The sequence below is a fragment of the Schistocerca americana genome, chromosome 5 (assembly GCF_021461395.2).
Source record: "Schistocerca americana isolate TAMUIC-IGC-003095 chromosome 5, iqSchAmer2.1, whole genome shotgun sequence".
Taxonomy (NCBI): domain Eukaryota; kingdom Metazoa; phylum Arthropoda; class Insecta; order Orthoptera; family Acrididae; genus Schistocerca; species Schistocerca americana.
The window spans coordinates 443542461-443563619 of record NC_060123.1 but is presented as its reverse complement, the minus strand read 5'-3'; the positions used below and the strand labels follow the sequence as shown (position 1 = coordinate 443563619).

At 39.1% G+C, this 21159-nt stretch overlaps 1 protein-coding gene across 2 annotated transcripts in view; it reads right to left on the bottom strand.

Annotated features, from left to right (window-relative positions):
- The window catches only part of LOC124615372 (voltage-dependent calcium channel subunit alpha-2/delta-3-like), a 332033-nt gene that overhangs the window by 22948 nt on the left and 287926 nt on the right, over positions 1–21159 (bottom strand). Inside the window, exons 24-25 of one of the 2 annotated variants that reach the window (XM_047143196.1) lie at positions 14991–15096; positions 4843–4896 (exon numbers count right to left, since the gene is read on the bottom strand). In XM_047143196.1, coding sequence (XP_046999152.1) covers positions 4843–4896; positions 14991–15096 — 160 coding nt within the window. The remainder of the gene's footprint in view (positions 1–4842; positions 4897–14990; positions 15097–21159) is intronic. The other variant, XM_047143197.1, reaches the window with a different exon arrangement.

The following is a 21159-nucleotide window of genomic DNA, read 5'->3' as shown; positions in this document are numbered from 1 at the left end:
GTCCTGAGAGGCTTATTTCCTTTATGGTTCAGAGGCTTATGAATAAAGCCATGTTTGTGTCATTGGATCGGTTTCATGTACTACTTGGTTACAACACAACTGTCGTGGCAGAGCCCATGCCATGTTCATACTTCCTATAGGCCTGTCTGCACTGATACATTTGGTGGTTCGTTTAAGCACACATGTGCAGCAACACTACACTCAGCAACTGACACTCACACACACTAGCAGCAGAATACAGCAGTTTACAAATCTTTAGTTGCATATGGTGTGTGATTGAAGGGAAGATTGTTTTGAACAGCAGGCTTTAATGATCACCTATCCTACAGAGCAAATTCTGTAGAATTAGTACAAATTTTAACAGCAATGTTAACAAAGGTATCAGCTGTTTCCCTAATCCTTCGGAACTATATCACCTGTGGAAACAAAATATTGGGATCATCTGTTGCAATACATATTTTTATGCATAGATGTTGTTACTGCTTTCAAATAAAATGCTAAATGGTTAAAAATGAAGTAGCAAAATTTTGCCTTTTGTCTATTGCTTAACATAAGTTCATAGAACTCTATGCCAAAAGACAACAACCAAAAGATGACAATCAATATTAAAAACAATAGTAAGTGGTGGAACAAACACAGCCTTGTGAAATTCTTATTCTCACATTACGTCTCTCATTACCCTAAGTCATCTTTTGCATAACATTAATTTCAGTTCAGCCTCATATCAGAAAACCAGCCACAGAAAGAACAGTAAACAAGTTCTGTCAGCCTCCAGATTGTGTACAGTCATACACAAAAAAATAAAGTTAGGAATAAAATAAAATAAGAGACTGATAAGCAGAACTAGAGCACAGCAGAACAGACATGCAAAGAAGAGCTATCTCTCTCTCTCTCTCTCTCTCTCTCTCTCTCTCTCTCTCTGTCTGTCTGTCTGTCTGTCTGTCAGAGAGAGAGAGAGAGCCTGGGACCCTGCACTCTAGATGCAGCAATGCTAACCAACCACTAGACCACAAGCTGAGGACCTCAGAGCATATAATAAATTAAGTCAACTTACTCTCTCTGTCTGTCAGAGAGAGAGAGAGAGAGAGAGAGAGAGAGAGAGAGAGAGAGACTACGTGGGAATTTCAAAACACTACTTTCAACATTCCATACATATTATCATGCAAGACAACAGGGGTTATTACAGATTTTGCACGTAAATGATATATAAAAAGGAGCTACAAACATTATAAAAAAACTAAGGCACATTAAGCAATTGGACATATAAGTAACATACAAAAAGATGTAAGCTTCACAAGATATATACAAAGTTAAAATTTAGTTTTTGACTTTTCAGTTACACAAGGAAATACACAGAATTTTTTGTGAAAGCAAATGTCTAAGACTTCTTTGTATAAACAAAACAGAAATAAAACAGGCTGAGTGCAAACAGAGCTACAACAGGTATGCACATTTATGACAAATAACTGTAGAACATATGAAACTAAATTTTCAGCTGCGAGACCATCTGGGGTTGTTTGGTCACCTAGTGGAAGTCTTCTTTTTTATTTTATGCCACTTAAATTACATGCACGTTCATACAGATGAGATGAAATGAAATGAAATTAGAAGGACACAAACACCCAATCTCCAAATGAAGCAAATCTCCAACCCTTTGGGGAATCGAGCCTGGGACCCTGCGCTCTAGATGCAGCAATGCTAACCAACCACTAGACCACAAGCTGACGACCTCAGAGCATATAATAAATTAAGTCAACTTTTACATAGAATTTGAGTGTAAAAAGAAATAATCAATTAAATTCTTCTTGCTTTTCTTCCATATTTCACAATAAAAAGTTATTTTTATCAAAGCTGAATGAGTAATAAGAAAGACAGCTCCCTACAACATAAATGTCATATGGAGCATTGAATAGTCACCATGCGTATCAGACACTTCCTTTTAATATACATAATATTCAGCAGTGCATTACACATAAAAAAATAATGCATTTCTATTTTACATTTCTGGAGGAAGGGCGAGGGGGTGGGGGTGGGGGGGGGGCTGTCATCTGTTCACAAATAATATAATTATTTATGTTAACTGTGTAACAAGGAAGAACTGTGTGTAAATGTTAAGTGAATTTTTAGTAACAAACAATGTCACGTGATACATATGAACAATCACAAAGAAGAAACCACAGTCCAGTAATCATCTTAAGACAACACATTTGATCACAATGATAAGAGACTGACTTGACAAAGATCTCCTGAATCACCCCTCATCATTGCCATACATTTAGTGTACTATGCACTTTTAGTTCTTTGCAGATAACTAACTGACGAATAATAGTTGTTTTTTTTTCCCAACACAGACGTGGAAATTATTTTATAATAATTAACAGTGACTAAGAGGAAATATCTGCTCATTACCACGAAGAAGGCAAAACAAATTTTTTAAAAGTACCATATAATAAATATTACTACATTAACTGTTTTTCAAAAACACACCTATCAGCGATAAATAACTTCCAAAACAATCCATTACAAATCTTCAAGACAAAATATTTGGTTTCACATTTTCTTCTTTGCCAAATGGCACTAGCTTTTAAAAATAAAACATATTTATTTTTTCTGGTTGTCTCAGATAACAAAAATAAGGAAAACATATAACTTTATGCAGATTATTATTCATTATACTGGACAGGAAGGGGTATGAGCAGGTATTTGACTACGCAGTTCTCTCATTTTCTGAAAACCTAGATAAAGGGTAGGCCAGTTTCTCACTTCTGCTTTTTTTTATCATTATCTATTCATTTATTTATACTTCGGTTCCTTAAATTTCATCACGAGCCTTGAGGAATGTGAAACAAGTCAAGATGTATATTAAAAGGCAGAAGCAGATATTGCAGGCTACTTCTGTAAAGCAGACCAAAAATCAATTACAATAATTGTTAAGTACAAGTATTGCTTCTACATTACAGCAACAATATGTTTTTATTAAATGGTACTATGCACTTCAGATCACATCATCAGGGGTTTTCCCTGCCTCTAAAAGGACTCCACTGTAGTGTCACGTGACAGAAGAGCACATTGCCATTTCAAGGAGTGCTGTCTGACACATGGATACAATTACATGCATATCACTGAGAATGATCTGTTGTGGAATTATGAAACATATATTATGCTCTTGTACTATGATTTTTTTTGAGAATGAAAATCCCCTCTATGGGAATCACTAAGGATTCCATACACAGAGATCCAGAGGGCCACAGGTAAAGGTACATAAATTTATGTCATTCTTTTTGTTAAATGACAAAATATGCCACATTAATGTTGTCATGAATCATGAACACTGGCCTTATTAGTTGTATAACAGAGCTTAAAATTTCTTGTGAGCAATTGCGCTTTAATTCTACACTTTTCTGCCAGTTCTTGACAGCTGGTCAGAAATGTAGAATGAAAAATGTCATTGGTGCTTTTGTATTACAAATATTGGTAACTGATATTATGAAGCTAAGATCTTATCTTTCATCCTGAAATTTATAGTAGATTGTCATGAAAATAACCAAAACAAAAAACTAGCAGCCAGGTAAGTTTGGTTCTTGTGACTCTTTAGGCTTCCCTAGTGGATATGTTCAGTATATGGCTCTTGGGTCTGCTGTTGGATCCTGCTGTGTGTGTCCCACACAGAATGTGATCTTGTGACAGATGTGAGAGCCACATATTGAAGTTTAATTCTCTTTTAAATCAAATTTATTAATACGTTTATATTTTATAAGATACCCACTATACTATTACTGTGACAGGCAATGCTGACCTTTGCAATAATAACAGAGTACTTGGGATCTTGGCATCAACAGAAAATAAAACCTTAGTGTGACTTTACAGTAAGTAAAGTTGTGAATTCATGTCACATTTCCATAATATGAGTAATGAAGCATGCAAGTTATTTCTGGTAGAGATATTGTCATGTGTGGATTTGTTTAAACCTCCCAAATGAATTAAAACCCATAACTGAATGTGAATCTTTGTGTTTTACAGGCTGATTCTTATTTCCCTTGTTAGTATTTTCCAAAGACTGAGTCAACATTTCATTTTGCCAGTATCCAGGTTGCTGACAGGCTAATTTAAGGATGCAGTACAGTTTGGACAAAGAAAATTACACTTTTAACAACATTTTGTGAACCGTAAGCATTACATGAAACATACAACAAGCTGTATTTAGCCTAGGTGATTTTAGCTACACATCCCAAAAATAAAGTTGGAAATATATAAAGAGAAGGACACAGACTACATTGTGATTATAAACAATCTTAAGTTTCTCTTATATCAAAACTGATTTAAAATAAAGTTAGACCATAAAAATGGGCATCAATATGGGTATCAATTCTGAGTGATGTGTCCAGCAGCACTTGGATTTTACAGTCACTCAGTAACATTTATCGTCATGTCGGAAATGAGACATTTAGTAGTATTTTTAAATACTTGTGGAAGGAATACCGAATATGGAAAATCATCAGTAACCACTCACAGTATAAAAAAAATTCTTAATGTTAGATGTCCAGGATATTATAGTGAGGTTTCTTTTTGATTGCTAAGCACCACTGGAAGGCACACAGGATCTGATAACTACACAGCTACTCAGATCCAAAATCAAGCAAACATTCTCTGCAAGATAGTTTTCCAAACCACAAATTTGGGAAAGAAAATAACACATTTCAGGTGGAGCCAAATGTCACAATGTTGGTTTAATGATCTGGACTGAAAACTCTTGGGTACTAAACTGCAATCATTGTTATTGCAATTATGGGATAAAACTTCTGCACTAAACTGTCACACTATTTACACTGATAGCAATCTCACTCTGTTCTGGCTGTTCAGTGACTTCCTCCTCCAGATAGTCATCATCGTAGTACTCTGTAGAATATAATACACATATACAGAAACATGAGGCCTCTAATTACAATGCATAGACATTTTTATAGCTATAAATATCATTTTATTGTACCAAATATGGATACAGGATAATAAAAAAAGCAATACTGGCTAATGGATACGTTAAAGATATATAAAACAAAACACTGATATGTACTTCAAGTTTCTGTAAGCAAATATCCTTCATACACAGAAGAACAAACATCCCAGAATTAGTTCAACTGAGCAAATTTAAATTCAAAGAATTAACTAGTGGTTGGTGTTACTGGATGTATTAGATTTATAGTGATTTACATTATTTTTATAAAGGTATAATTAATGGTAGGTTTAGAATCTATTTTATGCCTGATGCCTCTCCTAAGAATCGTTGTTGTTGTTGTGGTCTGAAGTCCTGAGACTGGTTTGATGCAGCTCTCCATGCTACTCTATCCTGTGCAAGCTTCTTCATCTCCCAGTACCTACTGCAACCTACATCCTTCTGAATCTGCTTACTGTATTCATCTCATGGTTTCCCTCGACGATTTTTACCCTCCAGGCTGCCCTCCAATACTAAATTGGTGATCCCTTGATGCCTCAAAACATGTCCTACCAACCAATCCCTTCTTCTAGTTAAGTTGTGCCACAAACTTCTCTTCTCCCCAATCCTATTCAATACCTCCTCATTAGTTATATGATCTACCCTTCTAATCTTCAGCATTCTTCTGTAGCACCACATTTCAAAAGCTTCTATTCTCTTCTTGTCCAAGCTAGTTATCGTCCATGTTTCACTTCCATACATGGCTACGCTCCATACAAATACTTTCAGGAACGACTTCCTGACACTTAAATCTATACTCGATGTTAACAAATTTCTCTTCTTCAGAAACGCTTTCCTTGCCATTGCCAGTCCACATTTGATATCCTCTCTACTTCAACCATCATCAGTTATTTTGCTCCCCAAATAGCAAAACTCCTTTACTACTTTAAGTGTCTCATTTCCTAATCTAATTCCCTCAGCATCACCAGACTTAATTCGACTACATTCCATTATCCTCATTTTGCTTTTGTTGATGTTCATCTTATACCCTCGTTTCATGACACTGTCCATTCCGTTCAACTGCTCTTCCAAGTCCTTTGCTGTCTCTGACAGAATTACAATGTCATAGGCGAACCTCAAAGTTTTTATTTCTTCTCCATGGATTTTAATACCTACTCCGAATTTTTCTTTTGTTTTCTTTACTGCTTGCTCAATATACAGATTGAATAACATCAGGGATAGGCTACAACCCTGTCTCACTCCCTTCCCAACCACTGCTTCCCTTTCGTGCCCCTCGACTCTTACAACTGCCATCTGGTTTCTGTACAAATTGTAAATAGCCTTTCGCTCCCTCTATTTTACCCCTGCCACCTTCAGAATTTGAAAGAGAGTATTCCAGTCGACATTGTCAAAAGCTTTCTCTAAGTCTACAAACGTTAGAAATGTAGGTTTGCCTTTCCTTAATCTAGCTTCTAAGATAAGTCGTAGGGTCAGTATTGCCTCACGTGTTCCAACATTTCTACAGAATCCAAACTGATCTTCCTGGAGGTCAGCTTCTACCAGTTCTTCCATTCGTCTGTAGAGAATACGCGTTAGTATTTTGCAGCTGTGACTTATTAAACTGATTGTTCGGTAATTTTCACATCTGTCAGCACCTGCTTTCTTTGGGATCGGAATTATTATATTCTTCTTGAAGTCTGAGGGTATTTTGCCTGTCTCATACATTTTGCTCACCAGATGGTAGAGTTTTGTCAGGACTGGCTCTCCCAAGGCCGTCAGTAGTTCTAATGGAATGTTGTCTACTCCCGGGGCCTTGTTTCGACTCAGTTCTTTCAGTGCTCTGTCAAACTCTTCACGCAATATCGTATCTCCCATTTCATCTTCATCTACATCCTCTTCCATTTCCATAATATTGTCCTCAAGTATATTGCCCTTGTATAGGCCCTCTATATACTCCCTCCACCTTTCTGCTTTCCCTTCTTTGCTTAGAACTGGGTTTCCATCTGAGCTCTTGATATTCATACAAGTGGTTCTCTTTTCTCCAAATGTCTCTTTAATTTTCCTGTAGGCAGTATCTATCTTACCCCTAGTGAGATAACCCTCTACATCCTTACATTTGTCCTCTAGCCATCCCTGCTTAGCCATTTTGCACTTCCTGTCGATCTCATTTTTGAGACGTTTGTATTCCTTCTTGCCTGCTTCATTTACTGCATTTTTATATTTTCTCCTTTCATCAATTAAATTCAGTATTTCTTCTGTTACCCAAGGATTTCTACTAGCCCTAGTCTTTTTACCCACTAGGTCCTCTGCTGCCTTCACTACTTCATCTCTCAAAGCTACCCATTCTTCTTCTACTGTATTTCTTTCCCCCATTCCTGTCAATTGTTCCCTTATGCTCTCCCTGAAACTCTGTACAACCTCTGGTTCTTTCAGTTTATCCAGGTCCCATCTCCTTAAATTCCCACCTTTTTGCAGTTTCTTCAGTTTTAATCTACAGTTAATAACCAATAGATTGTGATCAGAGTCCACATCTGCCCCTGGAAATGTCTTACAATTTAGAACCTGGTTCCTAAATCTCTGTCTTACCATTATGTAATCTATCTGAAACCTGTCAGTATCTCCAGGCTTCTTCCATGTATACAATCTTCTTTCATGATTCTTGAACCAAGTGTTAGCTATGATTAAGTTGTGCTCTGTGCAAAATTCTACCAGGCGGCTTCCTCTTTCATTTCTTAGCCCCAATCCATATTCACCTACTACGTTTCCTTCTCTCCCTTTTCCCACTACCAAATTCCATACACCCATGACTATTAAATTTTCGTCTCCCTTCACTATCTGAATAAATTCTTTTATTTCATCATACATTTCTTCAATTACTTCGTCATCTGCAGAGCTAGTTGGCATATAAACTTGTACTACTGTAGTAGGCATGGGCTTCGGGTCTATCTTGGCCACTATAATACGTTCACTATGCTGTTTGTAGTAGCTTACCCGCACTCCTATTTTGTTATTAATTATTAAACCGACTCCTGCATTACCCCTATTTGATTTTGTATTTATAACCCTGTATCCACCTGACCAGAAGTCTTGTTCCTCCTGCTATCGAACTTCACTAGTTCCCACTACATCTAACTTTAACCTATCCATTTCCCTTTTTAAATTTTCTAACCTACCTGCCCGATTAAGGGATCTGACATTCCACGCTGCGATCCATAGAACGCCACTTTTCTTTCTCCTGATAACGACGTCCTCTTGAGTAGTCCCCGCCCGGAGATCCGAATGGGGGACTATTTTACCTCCAGAATATTTTACCCAAGAGGACGCCATTATCATCTAATCATACAGTAAAGCTGCATGCCCTTGGGAAAAATTACAGCTGTAGTTTACCCTTGCTTTCAGCCGTTCGCAGTACCAGCACAGCAAGGCCATTTTGGCTGATGTTACGAGGCCAGATCAGTCAATCATCTAGACTGTTGCCCCTGCAACTACTGAAAAGGCTGCTTGCTGCCCCTCTTCAGGAACCACACGTTTGTCTGGCCTCTCAACAGATACCCCTCCGTTGTGGTTGCACCTATGGTACGGCTATCTGTATCGCTGAGGCACGCAAGCCTCCCCACCAACGAGGAGGTCCATGGTTCTTTGGGGGGGGGGGGGGGGGGGGGGGGAGTCCCTAAGAATCATCGTGTGCATTTTCTCTGGTGTTTGGCCAGATATTTGTAACTCCACTTTTGCAGGATGTAGGTGGGGTCATTCTCAACGAATATTGCTTCTCACACATTTCATGCAACACCAGGTGCAAACAGAAAATGCTAGTTTGTTACTCATAATAATAAAAATATTTTTTATAGTGATATATTACGTTCCTATTTTCTTACAACAGTCCCAACTAGATTATATGCTTTATTTAACAAAATGTATTAATAGGGACAGCAAAAGAAAAGGCAGGTCCGTACTCCAACAACAACTAAGTAGCACAGCTGTATGATGAAAACAGACACACTGTGTTGTGCAATATGGCATATGAGACTGAGATAGTCCAAAGCACAGATGTTTACCAATTTTCATTATCAATACAGCCCACTACAGTATAATTTTCTGTTTTCATAGAACACTTTCCTTGCTCCAACTCATGTGTTAGGCCATGCTGAATTGTTTGTCCGCTACTGCCATGCAACGCGGTAAAGCACTAGTCATAGTAGGTCTTTTGCTGTGTTTATTATTATATATCATTAATCTGCACATTTCACTATCTGTGCTGGCATAAGCTGTCACCAACACATTAGTTGGCAAAGCCAAATCGATGTGCTGGACTCTGAATTGCTGGAATCTTTTCCCTTGCAGTACAGAAAAATTGCACAGGCCATGGACGCGGGCCCTGATCAGAAGATTTTGTTGCATTACATTTGCACATCTTGGCCTTGGTCATTGAACAGTGTCCAGAATTCAGTTGTGTGCCGATATTTTGTACATTGGCATGTACATTCAGTTCAACAGGGTGTGATTCTAGTTCAAAATGACAGTGGACAATCACGTGTGCCTATCCCCAAAGTGTTGCAAAGGGTATGTTGTAATTGCTCCACCAAGGACATTGGGGAATTGTTTGCACTAAACAGTTAGCATACTGGTACCGTATTTGGCAGGGCATGGATGCCCACATTGAACAGACGATGGCACAGTGTCACACATGTGTGGAAAACCAATCCACTCCACAACAGACATTTGCAGCTTGGCCTAAGACTCCGTCACCATGGCAATGAGTGCACACTGACTTTGCAGGACCATTCTGGAATACTCTTTGGCTCATAGTGGTACACTCTTTTAGCAAGTTCCCATTTGCAGTGCCTATGGCTTCTACTACATCACTTAGAACCATTCAAGAGTTGTCCTCCATATTTTGCATAGAAGGTTCTCCAGAGGTACTTGTGTTGGACGATGGACTACAGTTCACTTCATATGACTTTGAAGAGTTTTGTGACAGAAATAGCATTTGTCATCTAACAAGGCTCATTTCACTCCCTGTCCAACAGAGAGGCAGAACACTTCGTACACACTTTTAAACAACAGATGGCCAAGCTTCACACCACCCACACATGGAAACAGGCACTGCAACTCTTTCTCACCTCCTATCACTCCCACAACGAGACGGACCATCACTGGTGGAACTTCTGCATGGCCACCGCTATTGGATGCTGCTACACTTGCTACACCCACCGCAGCATTTGTTGCTGCCAATGGCCCTCAAGTATCACTTTGTGCTGTGTGATCTTGTTCTTTTCAGGGTTTATGGCAACTGTGGTTTCTGGGAAAAAGTTTTCCGGAGGATGTTCCTATTGCTTCACAAGCCAGGTGGCAGGGAACGTCGACAGTACGCCATCCTCCACAGTAACCTCACGGCTCCCGGCCCATCTCTACATCCAGCATCCTGCCTCCCCCTCCCTACAAGACAACAACATAGCATTGCAGTGGAGGGGGGGGGGGGGGGGGAGAGGGTAGTAATGTGCTGGTATAAGCTGTCACCAGCACACTGGTCAGCAGAGATGAAGTGAAGATCAATTAGTAGGTGCTGGATCAAGTGCACCTATCACATAAGAGGGCAGAGACACACCTGCAAGCAACATGCCACCAATGCCCTCTCGACAGTATGTATTTAGGCCTCCACCATTGACCAGAAAGCCTCACTGACTCACTCATCCAGTTTGGCATCCGCCATTCACTTGCAGAGCTGGCCCAGTTCATGTCACAAGCTACAACAGTACATAGCAACCAGATTAGTGATTATAGCGGGACTAGCAGTGTGACTAAAGCTTGTAATAGCAATATTACTGACATTGCCTGCAGGAGGACTATAGCTGATGAGCTTGTACCAGAACACATGGACTCTATTCAAGATAAATAAAAGTTCATATAAATAAGAACTGTATTAATTCACGTGTGCAATTGTGTTGTAGAAAGAGGATACCAGTCACCCATAACAACATCCTCTTCCTTACTTCCTTGTGGTACAAGAATCTACACTAGCTATAAGGAATAAATACATAAAATTTTGCCTTAAAGTATTTTGTTTCTAATGCAAATCTGATTGACTTTTTCCACTGCCATTGAGCGTCACTTGGAAGTGTTATGAGCGGTATTCATCTGGGTTGATCCTATTAACACACTGCAGAAATAAAAGTTCAAATTTCTACTGAAACACCACAGAAAATGTGTCCAAAGATTCTCAGGAAAGACACTTGGTATATTAATTTGTATGACTGGAAGTCGTATGTCCTTTTATAAATTTAAAATATCATTTCAGAGTGACAGTGTTATAGAAATAGTCTCTGCAGAGAATATTTTCAGATGACACTACCTCGCAAAGTATTATACTGGGAACAGAAAGTCTACTTACCACAGAGCATTATAATCAAGGACACAGCAATAGAAACTCTCACTTTTATGTTTTTGTTCCTGTAGCGACCAATCTGATGATGTATGGTGCAACTCTCCACACCAGTTGTCTTGTGAAAGCCTTTTTTATCTGCATAAATAGTCCCTACTACATCTGTCTGAAACTGTTTAGTGCATTCAAGTCATGGATTCCCTCTACAGTTTTTACTTCACACTTCACTTCTTTATCAAATTAAGTATTCCTTCTTGCTTCAGAATGTTTCCTATCAGCTTATCCCTTCTATTAGTCAAGTTGTGCAGTAAAGATCTTTTCTCCTCAGTTTCATTCATTATCTTTTCATTACCTATCTGATCTATCCATCAAATCCATTTTCTGCATTTGAGGGGATAAATCCATGCTGAGTTGGTGAGAGTGTACAGCAATAACGCACCATCACCTGAAGCAGTGGTTAGGTAGTGCGGACACTTCCAGTGGGGTCAACCCAGTCTTGATGAAGGACAAGGGTTCGTTGGTTTGTAGATTAAAGGGAGTAAACTGAATGGTTATCAGCCCCTGGGACAAATGGGCATGGTGGGGGGAGGGGGGCGACAATCTCTCTGTGAATAAATAGGAATCAAAAGAGAAGTGGAGGCCCTGGTGTTCAAAGCCTGTTGCATCTCAGTTAAGGTGATAGGGATAAAGTGAAAATCAGCTGTAGGTCAGTTTTTTGGCGTGAATTTTGGAATGAATTTTGAACTTTCTGAGTTCCACTTGTGCATTTGTGTTGTAGAAAGAGGATACCGGTCACTCATACATAACAACATCCCTTTTGTGGTGTGCGTACTATAAGACCTTCGGTACACACACCATCAGATTATTTGACTTGTTGCTCTAACGAAGTAGGCGAGTGTCAGCAATATGTCTCGTGGTGTTATCGTGGCATGTTTATCTTCTGCCGTTAGGTCAGACGATAGAAATGCCACTTGCATGCTTGGAGTAGCAGATTGACGGTGACCAACTTTAAACAGAACTTGATTAATTTTCAAAGACATTTATTAAAATAATAACAAGCATAAAAATAACTTAACTTGGTTCTGGATGCTATTTTCAATTGACAATCTGAAGTTCCTTTGGTCTTGGTACGTTAATCTTATTCTCACATATCTCTGATACTTGACAAAGTGTCTATGCATTTCTCTTCATGGCTATGTACAGGAATATGATAATCTTATTAGGCGCAGACTGAAACTTGACTGGTACAGACTAATGCAGACTAATGCAGACCGGTACAGACTAATGGAGACTGACTAATCGGAGGTCTGTACACTCGTTATAATACCTCGCGCGTTCAGCTATCACTGCGCAAGTGTGATCCGCAAGGAGAAAAGGTTCTACGTTAGCAGCAATCTCATTGGCTGCATTACATATTAATACGCGGATGGGCAGAAGCAGAATTTGGTCCGTCTTTATAGCAGTGCCATCTCGTAGTGCGGAGATGGACAAGCGCTGCGCCTGTGCTGTTGTGCTTAGCGGGGCGCACTCTATTGGGAAAGTTGTGTACGCGCTGACTACGCAGAACTATGTACACAACACCTTTCAAAAAGCCTGATGAACAAGGCAGCTGCATGTTCATTGCATCTGTGTCAGGCCAATCCAGATGTTTTGATTTGATGCCTAATCACATAGAGAAGTTCTCGGTGTATCACAAGGCCCCAAGACAAATGAGCAAAACAAGCAGTGGTAAGATCCAACCATCATCAGACATGGTGGTGATTGCTTTTTGTGACTGACATGGTGTGATGTTAAAAGATTATGCTCATAAGGGGCAAATTTTCAAAGGAGCATACTCCCAAAACCTCATGATGAGGTTACAAAAAGCTGTCACATCAAAGCACCAAGGGAAGCTCTCCGAGGAAGGTATTTTTGCTTCACAACTATGTCCCAGCTTTTTCAGCACATGACACAGTCACATATGCTGCTTCTTTGGGGGTATCAAATTTTGTTTTTCCTTCCTTCCTTGTCCCACATCAGTGCATGGTTGGCATGACTATTAGATTTGGCACAGTTAATTTAAGGGATGGTCAGAGGCCATTCCTATCACCACTACGTTAGCCCCGGGCCAGAATGTGTGTGTTCCAACTGTCTGCGAGTAGCATTATTCATGTGAAAGTTTTCTAAATGTTTGTGAATTGCATAACTGAGGCAAGACCTTGGATGCCAGACAATTAGTCACCTCGTGGGATGTGAGAAAGGACCTAAAAACCATATCCAGGTAGGCACGCACATTGACCTTGTCATTAACCCACTGGGCTGATTCGATCCGGGGCTGGCACATCTCCCTGTCTTGGAAGTGGGGCTTGAACATGTACGGCTAACCAGGTGGGTTAAAAAATTTTACCTTACCTCTCATTCTCACAATTTCTTGACATAGCTGCCACAAATTTCTTCTTCTTTTCACAGATGAAGAAAGCATTTCCTAAATGACGTTGAGGTGATTTTTGAGGTGCACTTTTCGCGAACAGCAGAAAAGAAGGCATCCACAACCAAAGTCAGCACCACGTCGTGCAACAATAGAAAACATGTCACACCGAAGGGCGAATATCAACAGAACGGTGATCAAAATTCATGGTCACCGCTAGATTTTTTCAGAGTGATAATTAGAGCTTTATGACATCTCACATTTTTGACATTCACGGATTTCTCTTCTTCAGAAAGGCTTATCTTGCAATTGCCAGAATGTAATTGGAATATCTTCTACTTTGCGGTTTTTCAGTATTTAACTGCCCATTAAAATAAAAAATATCTGCAACTTTCAGCATCCAATCTATTAATCTAATTCCTCGGCATCACTTGATTTACTTTGTCCACTATCCATTACTTTTGTTTCACTTTTATTTATATTATTTATTATATAAGTTCTTTTCGAAACATCATCCACTCAGTTATGTAACACACATCAAAGTAAACTGAAGACCTGGCCAGGATGCAAGCACCATCATGTTTAGACTGACAAACTGCAAGTGTATGTATTAACAGTGTGCAAAATGGTTCAAATGGCTCTGAGCACTATGGGACTTAACATCTGAGGTCATCAGTCAACAGTGTACAATCCAATATCATTACAAGTGGAGTGCAGTCACATGCTATAAGTGTAAGTTTATTCATTAATGAATGAATGACTGAACTGTTCTTCCAAGTCCTTTGTAATTTCTGATGTGATTATAATGTCATTGTCAAATGTTGAAGTTTTTATTCCTTCCCCCTGAATTTCATGTTTTGACTTAGTTTCATTTATTGCTTTCCCAGCATACATACTGAATAACATGGGGATAGGCTGCAATGCTGTCTCACTTCTTTCTGAATTACTGCCTCCCTTTCATGCCCACTGACATGAAATTAATCATGCTGTAACCAAATTCAAACTCTTAAGGTAGTATGACATTATTAATTGCTAGCTCGGTTTGTTAAGTAACAATAATAATGACTTTGTCATTATTTCTTACACCAGACTTATTACACTTCAGTACACAGGAAAGAAGTACCGCAAAGCTAAACATTAAAATCTGTGCCATTTCATTTACGTTCAAAAATTCTTAAAGACAACACAACACAATTTATTGATTGCAGCCAACAAGGAAAAGTCTTAACAGCAATTAGCTTTTTAATTATTGTCTGAAATTCTGAACAGCTTACCAAGAGGTGTGGCTGTTGCCGAGTTTAGAGACCAGAGCTGCTGTACATTTATTCGGAGCAAAGCCAACAGTAGCTCACTGATAAGCCACTGCGCATATGCAACAGGCTGCAAAACAGAATGAAGTGCTCAGAATAACACATTTTTATAGCCAGAAAGGATTTGTTTTCTAGTCAGTGAGTAAATATACAGAAATTAATGGTTTTGTCATATTTAAAGGTACAGAAACATTCATATTTTTTCTTTGTCCATCAATTGCAAGGAAAATTATGTACAAGGGGCATTTCAAAAAAGAAAGACAAATTTATTTCTCTGACATAAAATTTGAACACACATTTCCATTACTTTAATAACAGTGCCAATAAAAAAATTAAAAGGATGAAGGGCAAAAGGGCAGGAAAAATGGAAAGAAAAGAAAATGGAAAAAATTGAGTATTTGCAGCGGCTCATGAATAAATCATCAAACATGATTTTATGGTAGCAAAAAGTACTAATTTGAAGTGATGTGTTCACAGATCTCTATGCAGAAATCTCTTCACACTTCTGTCAGACGAATGTAGTGTAGCAGAGTGTTTGTGTGCAAAAGATTCATATTTCAATACAGAACTTGTTTAACTTTCATATCCAAGGGAGAATCATTTTCTTATCAGGAACACTCTCCATTAACCAAGCAAAAAGTGTATGAGAAATGCACACAGTGTTGTTATTGGTGACCTGCCACTTTTTTATAAATTTTTCAGCAACAAATGCTCAATGGTCCAGTGGTTGCCTGACAAGATATGGTGTACAATGAAAATGGTACAGTCGCACTCTGTAGAAGACTATACGTATGACCTGGATGCCTGCTTCAGCAAACAGGCAATTTGGATTATCAGACTCAGAAATGCATGACTAAAAGCTTATGCCACTGCATGTATTGTTATATAACAGCCAATGTTATGATGTATTGTAGAACTCTATACACAAAATAAATTACAAATTTTTAACTACTCTCTTCAATCTTTAGACAGCCTTTTAGTTTTGCATACATATTTCTCAATTTTGAATATTTTTCAGTGAATTTTCCTTCCTTTGAAACTTCAATCTAGTAATTGAGTAAACTAATAATGTGTATCAATAACACATGTGTGTGGGGCAGTGCACTGTTCACATCACTTAAATATTACAATTTTCCTCAAAAGATTATAGTTTTATTAAAAAAACTACATTTACTGCAAAAATAAAGATCTATAGGATTCTTCCATAATACACACACTAATAATTCACTGATACTCCCATAAGCAAATAAACTGTTATTATTTTCAGTTTTCAAAAACACAATTTGACAACAGTAAGTAAAACAGAAACTGCCAAAAACCTAAGAGAAAACACAACAGGCAAAGCTAGGACAGTAGACCAAAGAACAACATATACACTTTTAATCATTGCCACAAGTTGATGCAATCCACACGGCTCACCTCCTATGCCCCCACCCCCTACCCCTCACCACTGCCATAGAGCAGAGCTCCCAAAATACGTGGATATTTGCACTGTATCTGTCATCCTGGTTTAGTATAAACTGCTGATATCTCTGGTGAACTTGTTTACTGAGACTAGGGTGACACAGGTTGAGTGGCTAGACCAAATACTAGTTTTGTTTAAAGTCAATGACATGGCTTTTCAGGTTTCTTATCACATAGGGCATCTGGTGCCAGCAAATATGGCATTTTAACCTGTTCTAGGGATACTGTTACTGGTTTGACATTGCACATCATTAACCACATGTTCATCACCCTGAATACTAAAAAAGATCCAGAATAAGACAGCACCTATCCTCAGCTTCACATGCAAGCACATATAAAAATCCTTGTGAGCAAAATCTTTCTGGCCTCCATGGTTGGATGCTGACAAAGGGCATAGCTTAGAGATTTGGTTGTCAACATGTTGCAGTAAAAGTGGTAGCTCTGGTTCAACTGACAGCTGTTGTGTGGAAAGAGACTCCTACGGTGTGCTTAAAGTCTCCCCATACACCATTTCAGCTGACAGTGCTCCAATGTCTGGTTTGAAAGTTGTGCAGAGTTCCAGTAGGATCAGTGCAATGCAGCAGTCAGCTGTCCCCCCCCCCCTTTCCCCCCACAGACAAGTGTGGCTTTGAACAGCCTATGCCAGTGCTCCACCATCCCATTAGTTGTGGAATAATAGCTGGTTACATGGTGATGCTGAAACTCATAGAACCTGGACAGTTTGAGGGGAACAATGCCAATTCAAATTGATTCCCTCCATCAGTAGCAGCATGAGCTGGACAGGCAAAACAGGAAATCCACATCATTCAAAAGGTCCTTGCTGTTGTTTCTGACAAGATGTCACTGACTGGTATCACCTCAGCTTAATGAGTCTGTCTATCAATAGCCAAAATATAGTGTGTCCCCGGAGGAATGGTCAATATTCAGAATGATCATTCCAAGCGAAAAAGTCTAGGAAAAATGTGCTCTAAATGCATACCTTACAATCAATGAGCATTTCTTCATCTTTGATAATGCAAAACAAATCTTTTCTACTGCAGGCTCTTTGCTTTCCATGCTTTGGGAGAACACAGTATGGACCAAAACAAGAACAAAATTGTCTAGTGAACATTGGCTCTAACTTGCGTATGTTAGGAGCTATGAACCCTTGTTCAGTACAAGATGGGTGTTTCACAGTGGCAAAGGCCCCAGCACCTTCATGGAGTTCCTACGTGTGTGTGAATGTATGTGCATTTTCTATTTTGGAAGATGGAATTTTTGTCCAAAAACTTGAGTGCTTAGCAGTCTTCTTCATTGTGCCTGTCTGCGAGTCAATGGCTCCTCTATGTGGTGAGTGACAATTTATCCTTTACATAATGTTGTTATTCCATCCTGGACTTTTCATTTTTTTATTATTGGGCACAGAAGTATCTCATAAGAGACAGTTGGATTTAGAAATAAATTATAAATGACTGCTGCGTTACATTCATCTATTCTAGTTGAGAATGTTACTGTGAGGACCGAGGCAAAGCTTGGACATAATTAACTCTAGGTGCCTTCCATCAGAACTATCTGAGATGTAACATTCAATCAATTCTCGTTCCTTCTACTAAGCCAACTTATGTGGCTGGAGGTGCAAGAGAATTTTATCAAATGATAATTTTTCCTGTAAGTGGTATAACTGGTACTACATCAGAGACTGAGATTCACTGTTTCATACAGAGCACTCAGCTTTTTGGAGTAATGCTTTGGTCATACCAGTAGATGGCACTATTAGTGTATTTGTGAAACTGAGCCCACACCCTGACATTACTTTGAAAAAAATCTTCTGCCTCCGCATTTATACTAAATAGCTGCTGTTTATCTTCTATTTGTAATTCAACATTTCATTGATTACATTTGTATTTCTCAAAGAAAACAGTTACAACTATGGTATAATGGAAGGAGTTCACATCATACAAATGAGGCACCGAGTCATCAATAGGCACATGTTGCTACCTTTTAGATGAATACCATTTCTGAGCTACACATGCACCTGCATGGCTACACAGTCTCAACTGACTATATTGTGCTAAGACTGCAGCTCGAGTTGGGTGAAGGGTTGTCAGGTGGGGTGTAGGTGGGAGGGTGGAGGAAGGTGGCTGATGGCTGGGACGACAAGTAGCAGATGCACAGGATATGCATGTGGCACCAGCGAACTCATTCTAACCCCAGATAGTTGGGTACAGCACACAATGATGTGGGCAGAAATGAGGAGAGAACCATGGGAGATGGAGAATGTGGAGAGGCTGGAGGTGGGTGTGATGTGGGGGTTAATGGGTATCAAGGTCAAACAACCTGGCCTGCAGTGAAGTGTCGGTGCAATGCAGTCAGCTAGATGTGTGTATTTATGAGTATTCTGTTACCTCTGAAGGAGGATTTATTCGGAAATAGCAACATGCTCAGTCCTTTTTACATGCCTATCGCTGATTCAACACCTCAGTTACATTGTGAGAAAATAGTTACATTCATCTGTAATAACAGAGGCCCGTTTTCAATACACCATTGCTTGTTACCTAGCTTTATAACAGACATTTCTACTTGCAGTATAGCTAACAGTAAATTTCAATCTTTGATTCTAGATGACCATATAATCTTTTGCGTTGGTAGGTATTACAAAGTTCTTAATTTATGTTGCATAGTGACTTATGAACACCTTCACACTTGTACATGTAATTTCACTGTGAACCATGGAGGAGGAGGAAAATGTACATAACAATTCTCTTTTGTGTCCTGTAATTGTGCACATCACAGTTCACCAGAAAATGATCATTGCCAGAAATAAAAACCATTGAGTAACTGACGTACTGGGAAGATAGTGCAAGAATTTTGATATTTAACCACTTCTTACCCACTGTTGGACTATGTCTGACATTATGATTTTCCACTACAGCTCCAATGTTCCATAAGTGTAAAATAAATAAGAGTTGTGGAGAATGCAGTGAGTAGAAAAATTGGACTGGCAATGGCTGAAGAGTCCTCTGCTTTGGGTTATCTATTTTCTATGACATTTCTTCTGCTCTCTTCTGTTGAGCATAGAGCTCATTCACTTTAACTACATTGCTTCAGAATATAGGTCAATAAGACAACAGGAAATGAAGCTATCACTCTTGTCTTTTTGTCAGCACAATGACAGATACTGGGTAGTTATTATTAAACTGATGGTGTTCCAAGGGCTGCAGTGCAGGCAGTATGTATCACAGGGTGCCAAAACAGCATTTGTATGTTCATTAATCAGTGCACTCACAGAGTATGCTGGAAAAAAACACTAATTCCACTTTGTGTCACGAGGTGACAATATGGTGCTGTAAGCAGTCAGAATATGATGTAGTTACAGGAAACACATGGTAACAGTGGATCTGGCATGTTTATTAGTATATAGTCACATGTTACAACATGTGTTCAATATGCTCTCATGACTCAACAAAATGCTGCATCTCTAACATGGCACAGTTGACAGCTGCTCAGAACATATCCAGTGTAATCAGAGCGATATGTCATCATGTGCTAGCCTTCAGATCAGAAAGAGTCCAAAGGCCACACGTCTTGAAATTTCCTAGAGATGGTGCAGTAATTACCATAGGTTTCTCTAAGCAAATCTTTCACCAGGCAAGCGACATGGCAACATGCGGTGTTACACCATCTACCATGAAAGTAGTAGTGTGGAGACAGCTGGATTCTTGCAAAGCTGGAATCATGTATTCCACAAGAAGGTCCTTGTAATGTGCAGATGTTGCTGTATCCCTTGCTTGATGAAAAACAGACTGAGAATGAAGGAGTTTGTGAAACCACATCACACAGTCACATAAGATGACTAAGGAGACTACCTGCACTATGCTTGTCTGTCCTCTTTTAGAATACTGCTGCGAGGCGTGGGATCCTTACCAGATAGGACTGACGGAGTACATCGAAAAAGTTCAAAGAAAGGCAGCATGTTTTGTATTATCACGAAATATGGGAGAGAGTGTCACAGAAATAATACAGGATTTGGGCTGGAAATCATTAAAGGAAAGGCATTTTTTGTTGCAACGGAATCTTCTCACGAAATTCCAGTCACCAACTTTCTCCTCCGAATGCGAAAATATTTTGTTGACACCGACCTACATAGGGAGGAATGATCACCATGATAAAATAAGGGAAATCAGAGCTCGTACAGAAAGATATAGGCATTCATTCTTTCCGCACACTATACGAGATTAGAATAATAGAGAATTGTGAAGGTGGTTCAATGAACCCTCTGCCAGGCACTTGAATGTGATTTGCACAGTATACATGTAAATGTAGATGAGTGGAGTGGATGTTCCTACACAACATGCGGTGGAGTAGAACCCCATATGTGACAGTTCTGCACATTCACTGTTCTGTGAAAAGTAAAAAGTGCCTCATTCTGTACAAAGAGTATTCCCTGCCACGTCATCCATATATGTGTGTGTCAAAAAAATGAAGGACAAAGTCACAGCATTATATCCTATCTTGGGGCTTTATTTGGTGCACATTCTAAATCTTTTAGTGATACCAGTGTAAAATGCATCAAAAATCCTTTCAACTGGTGACAAGGTAGACATAATTCTCACGATACAGCTTGAGCACTGGCTGCAGAATTTGGGACACGCTCGGCTATAGTTACAGCAACTTCATCAACAACTGACAT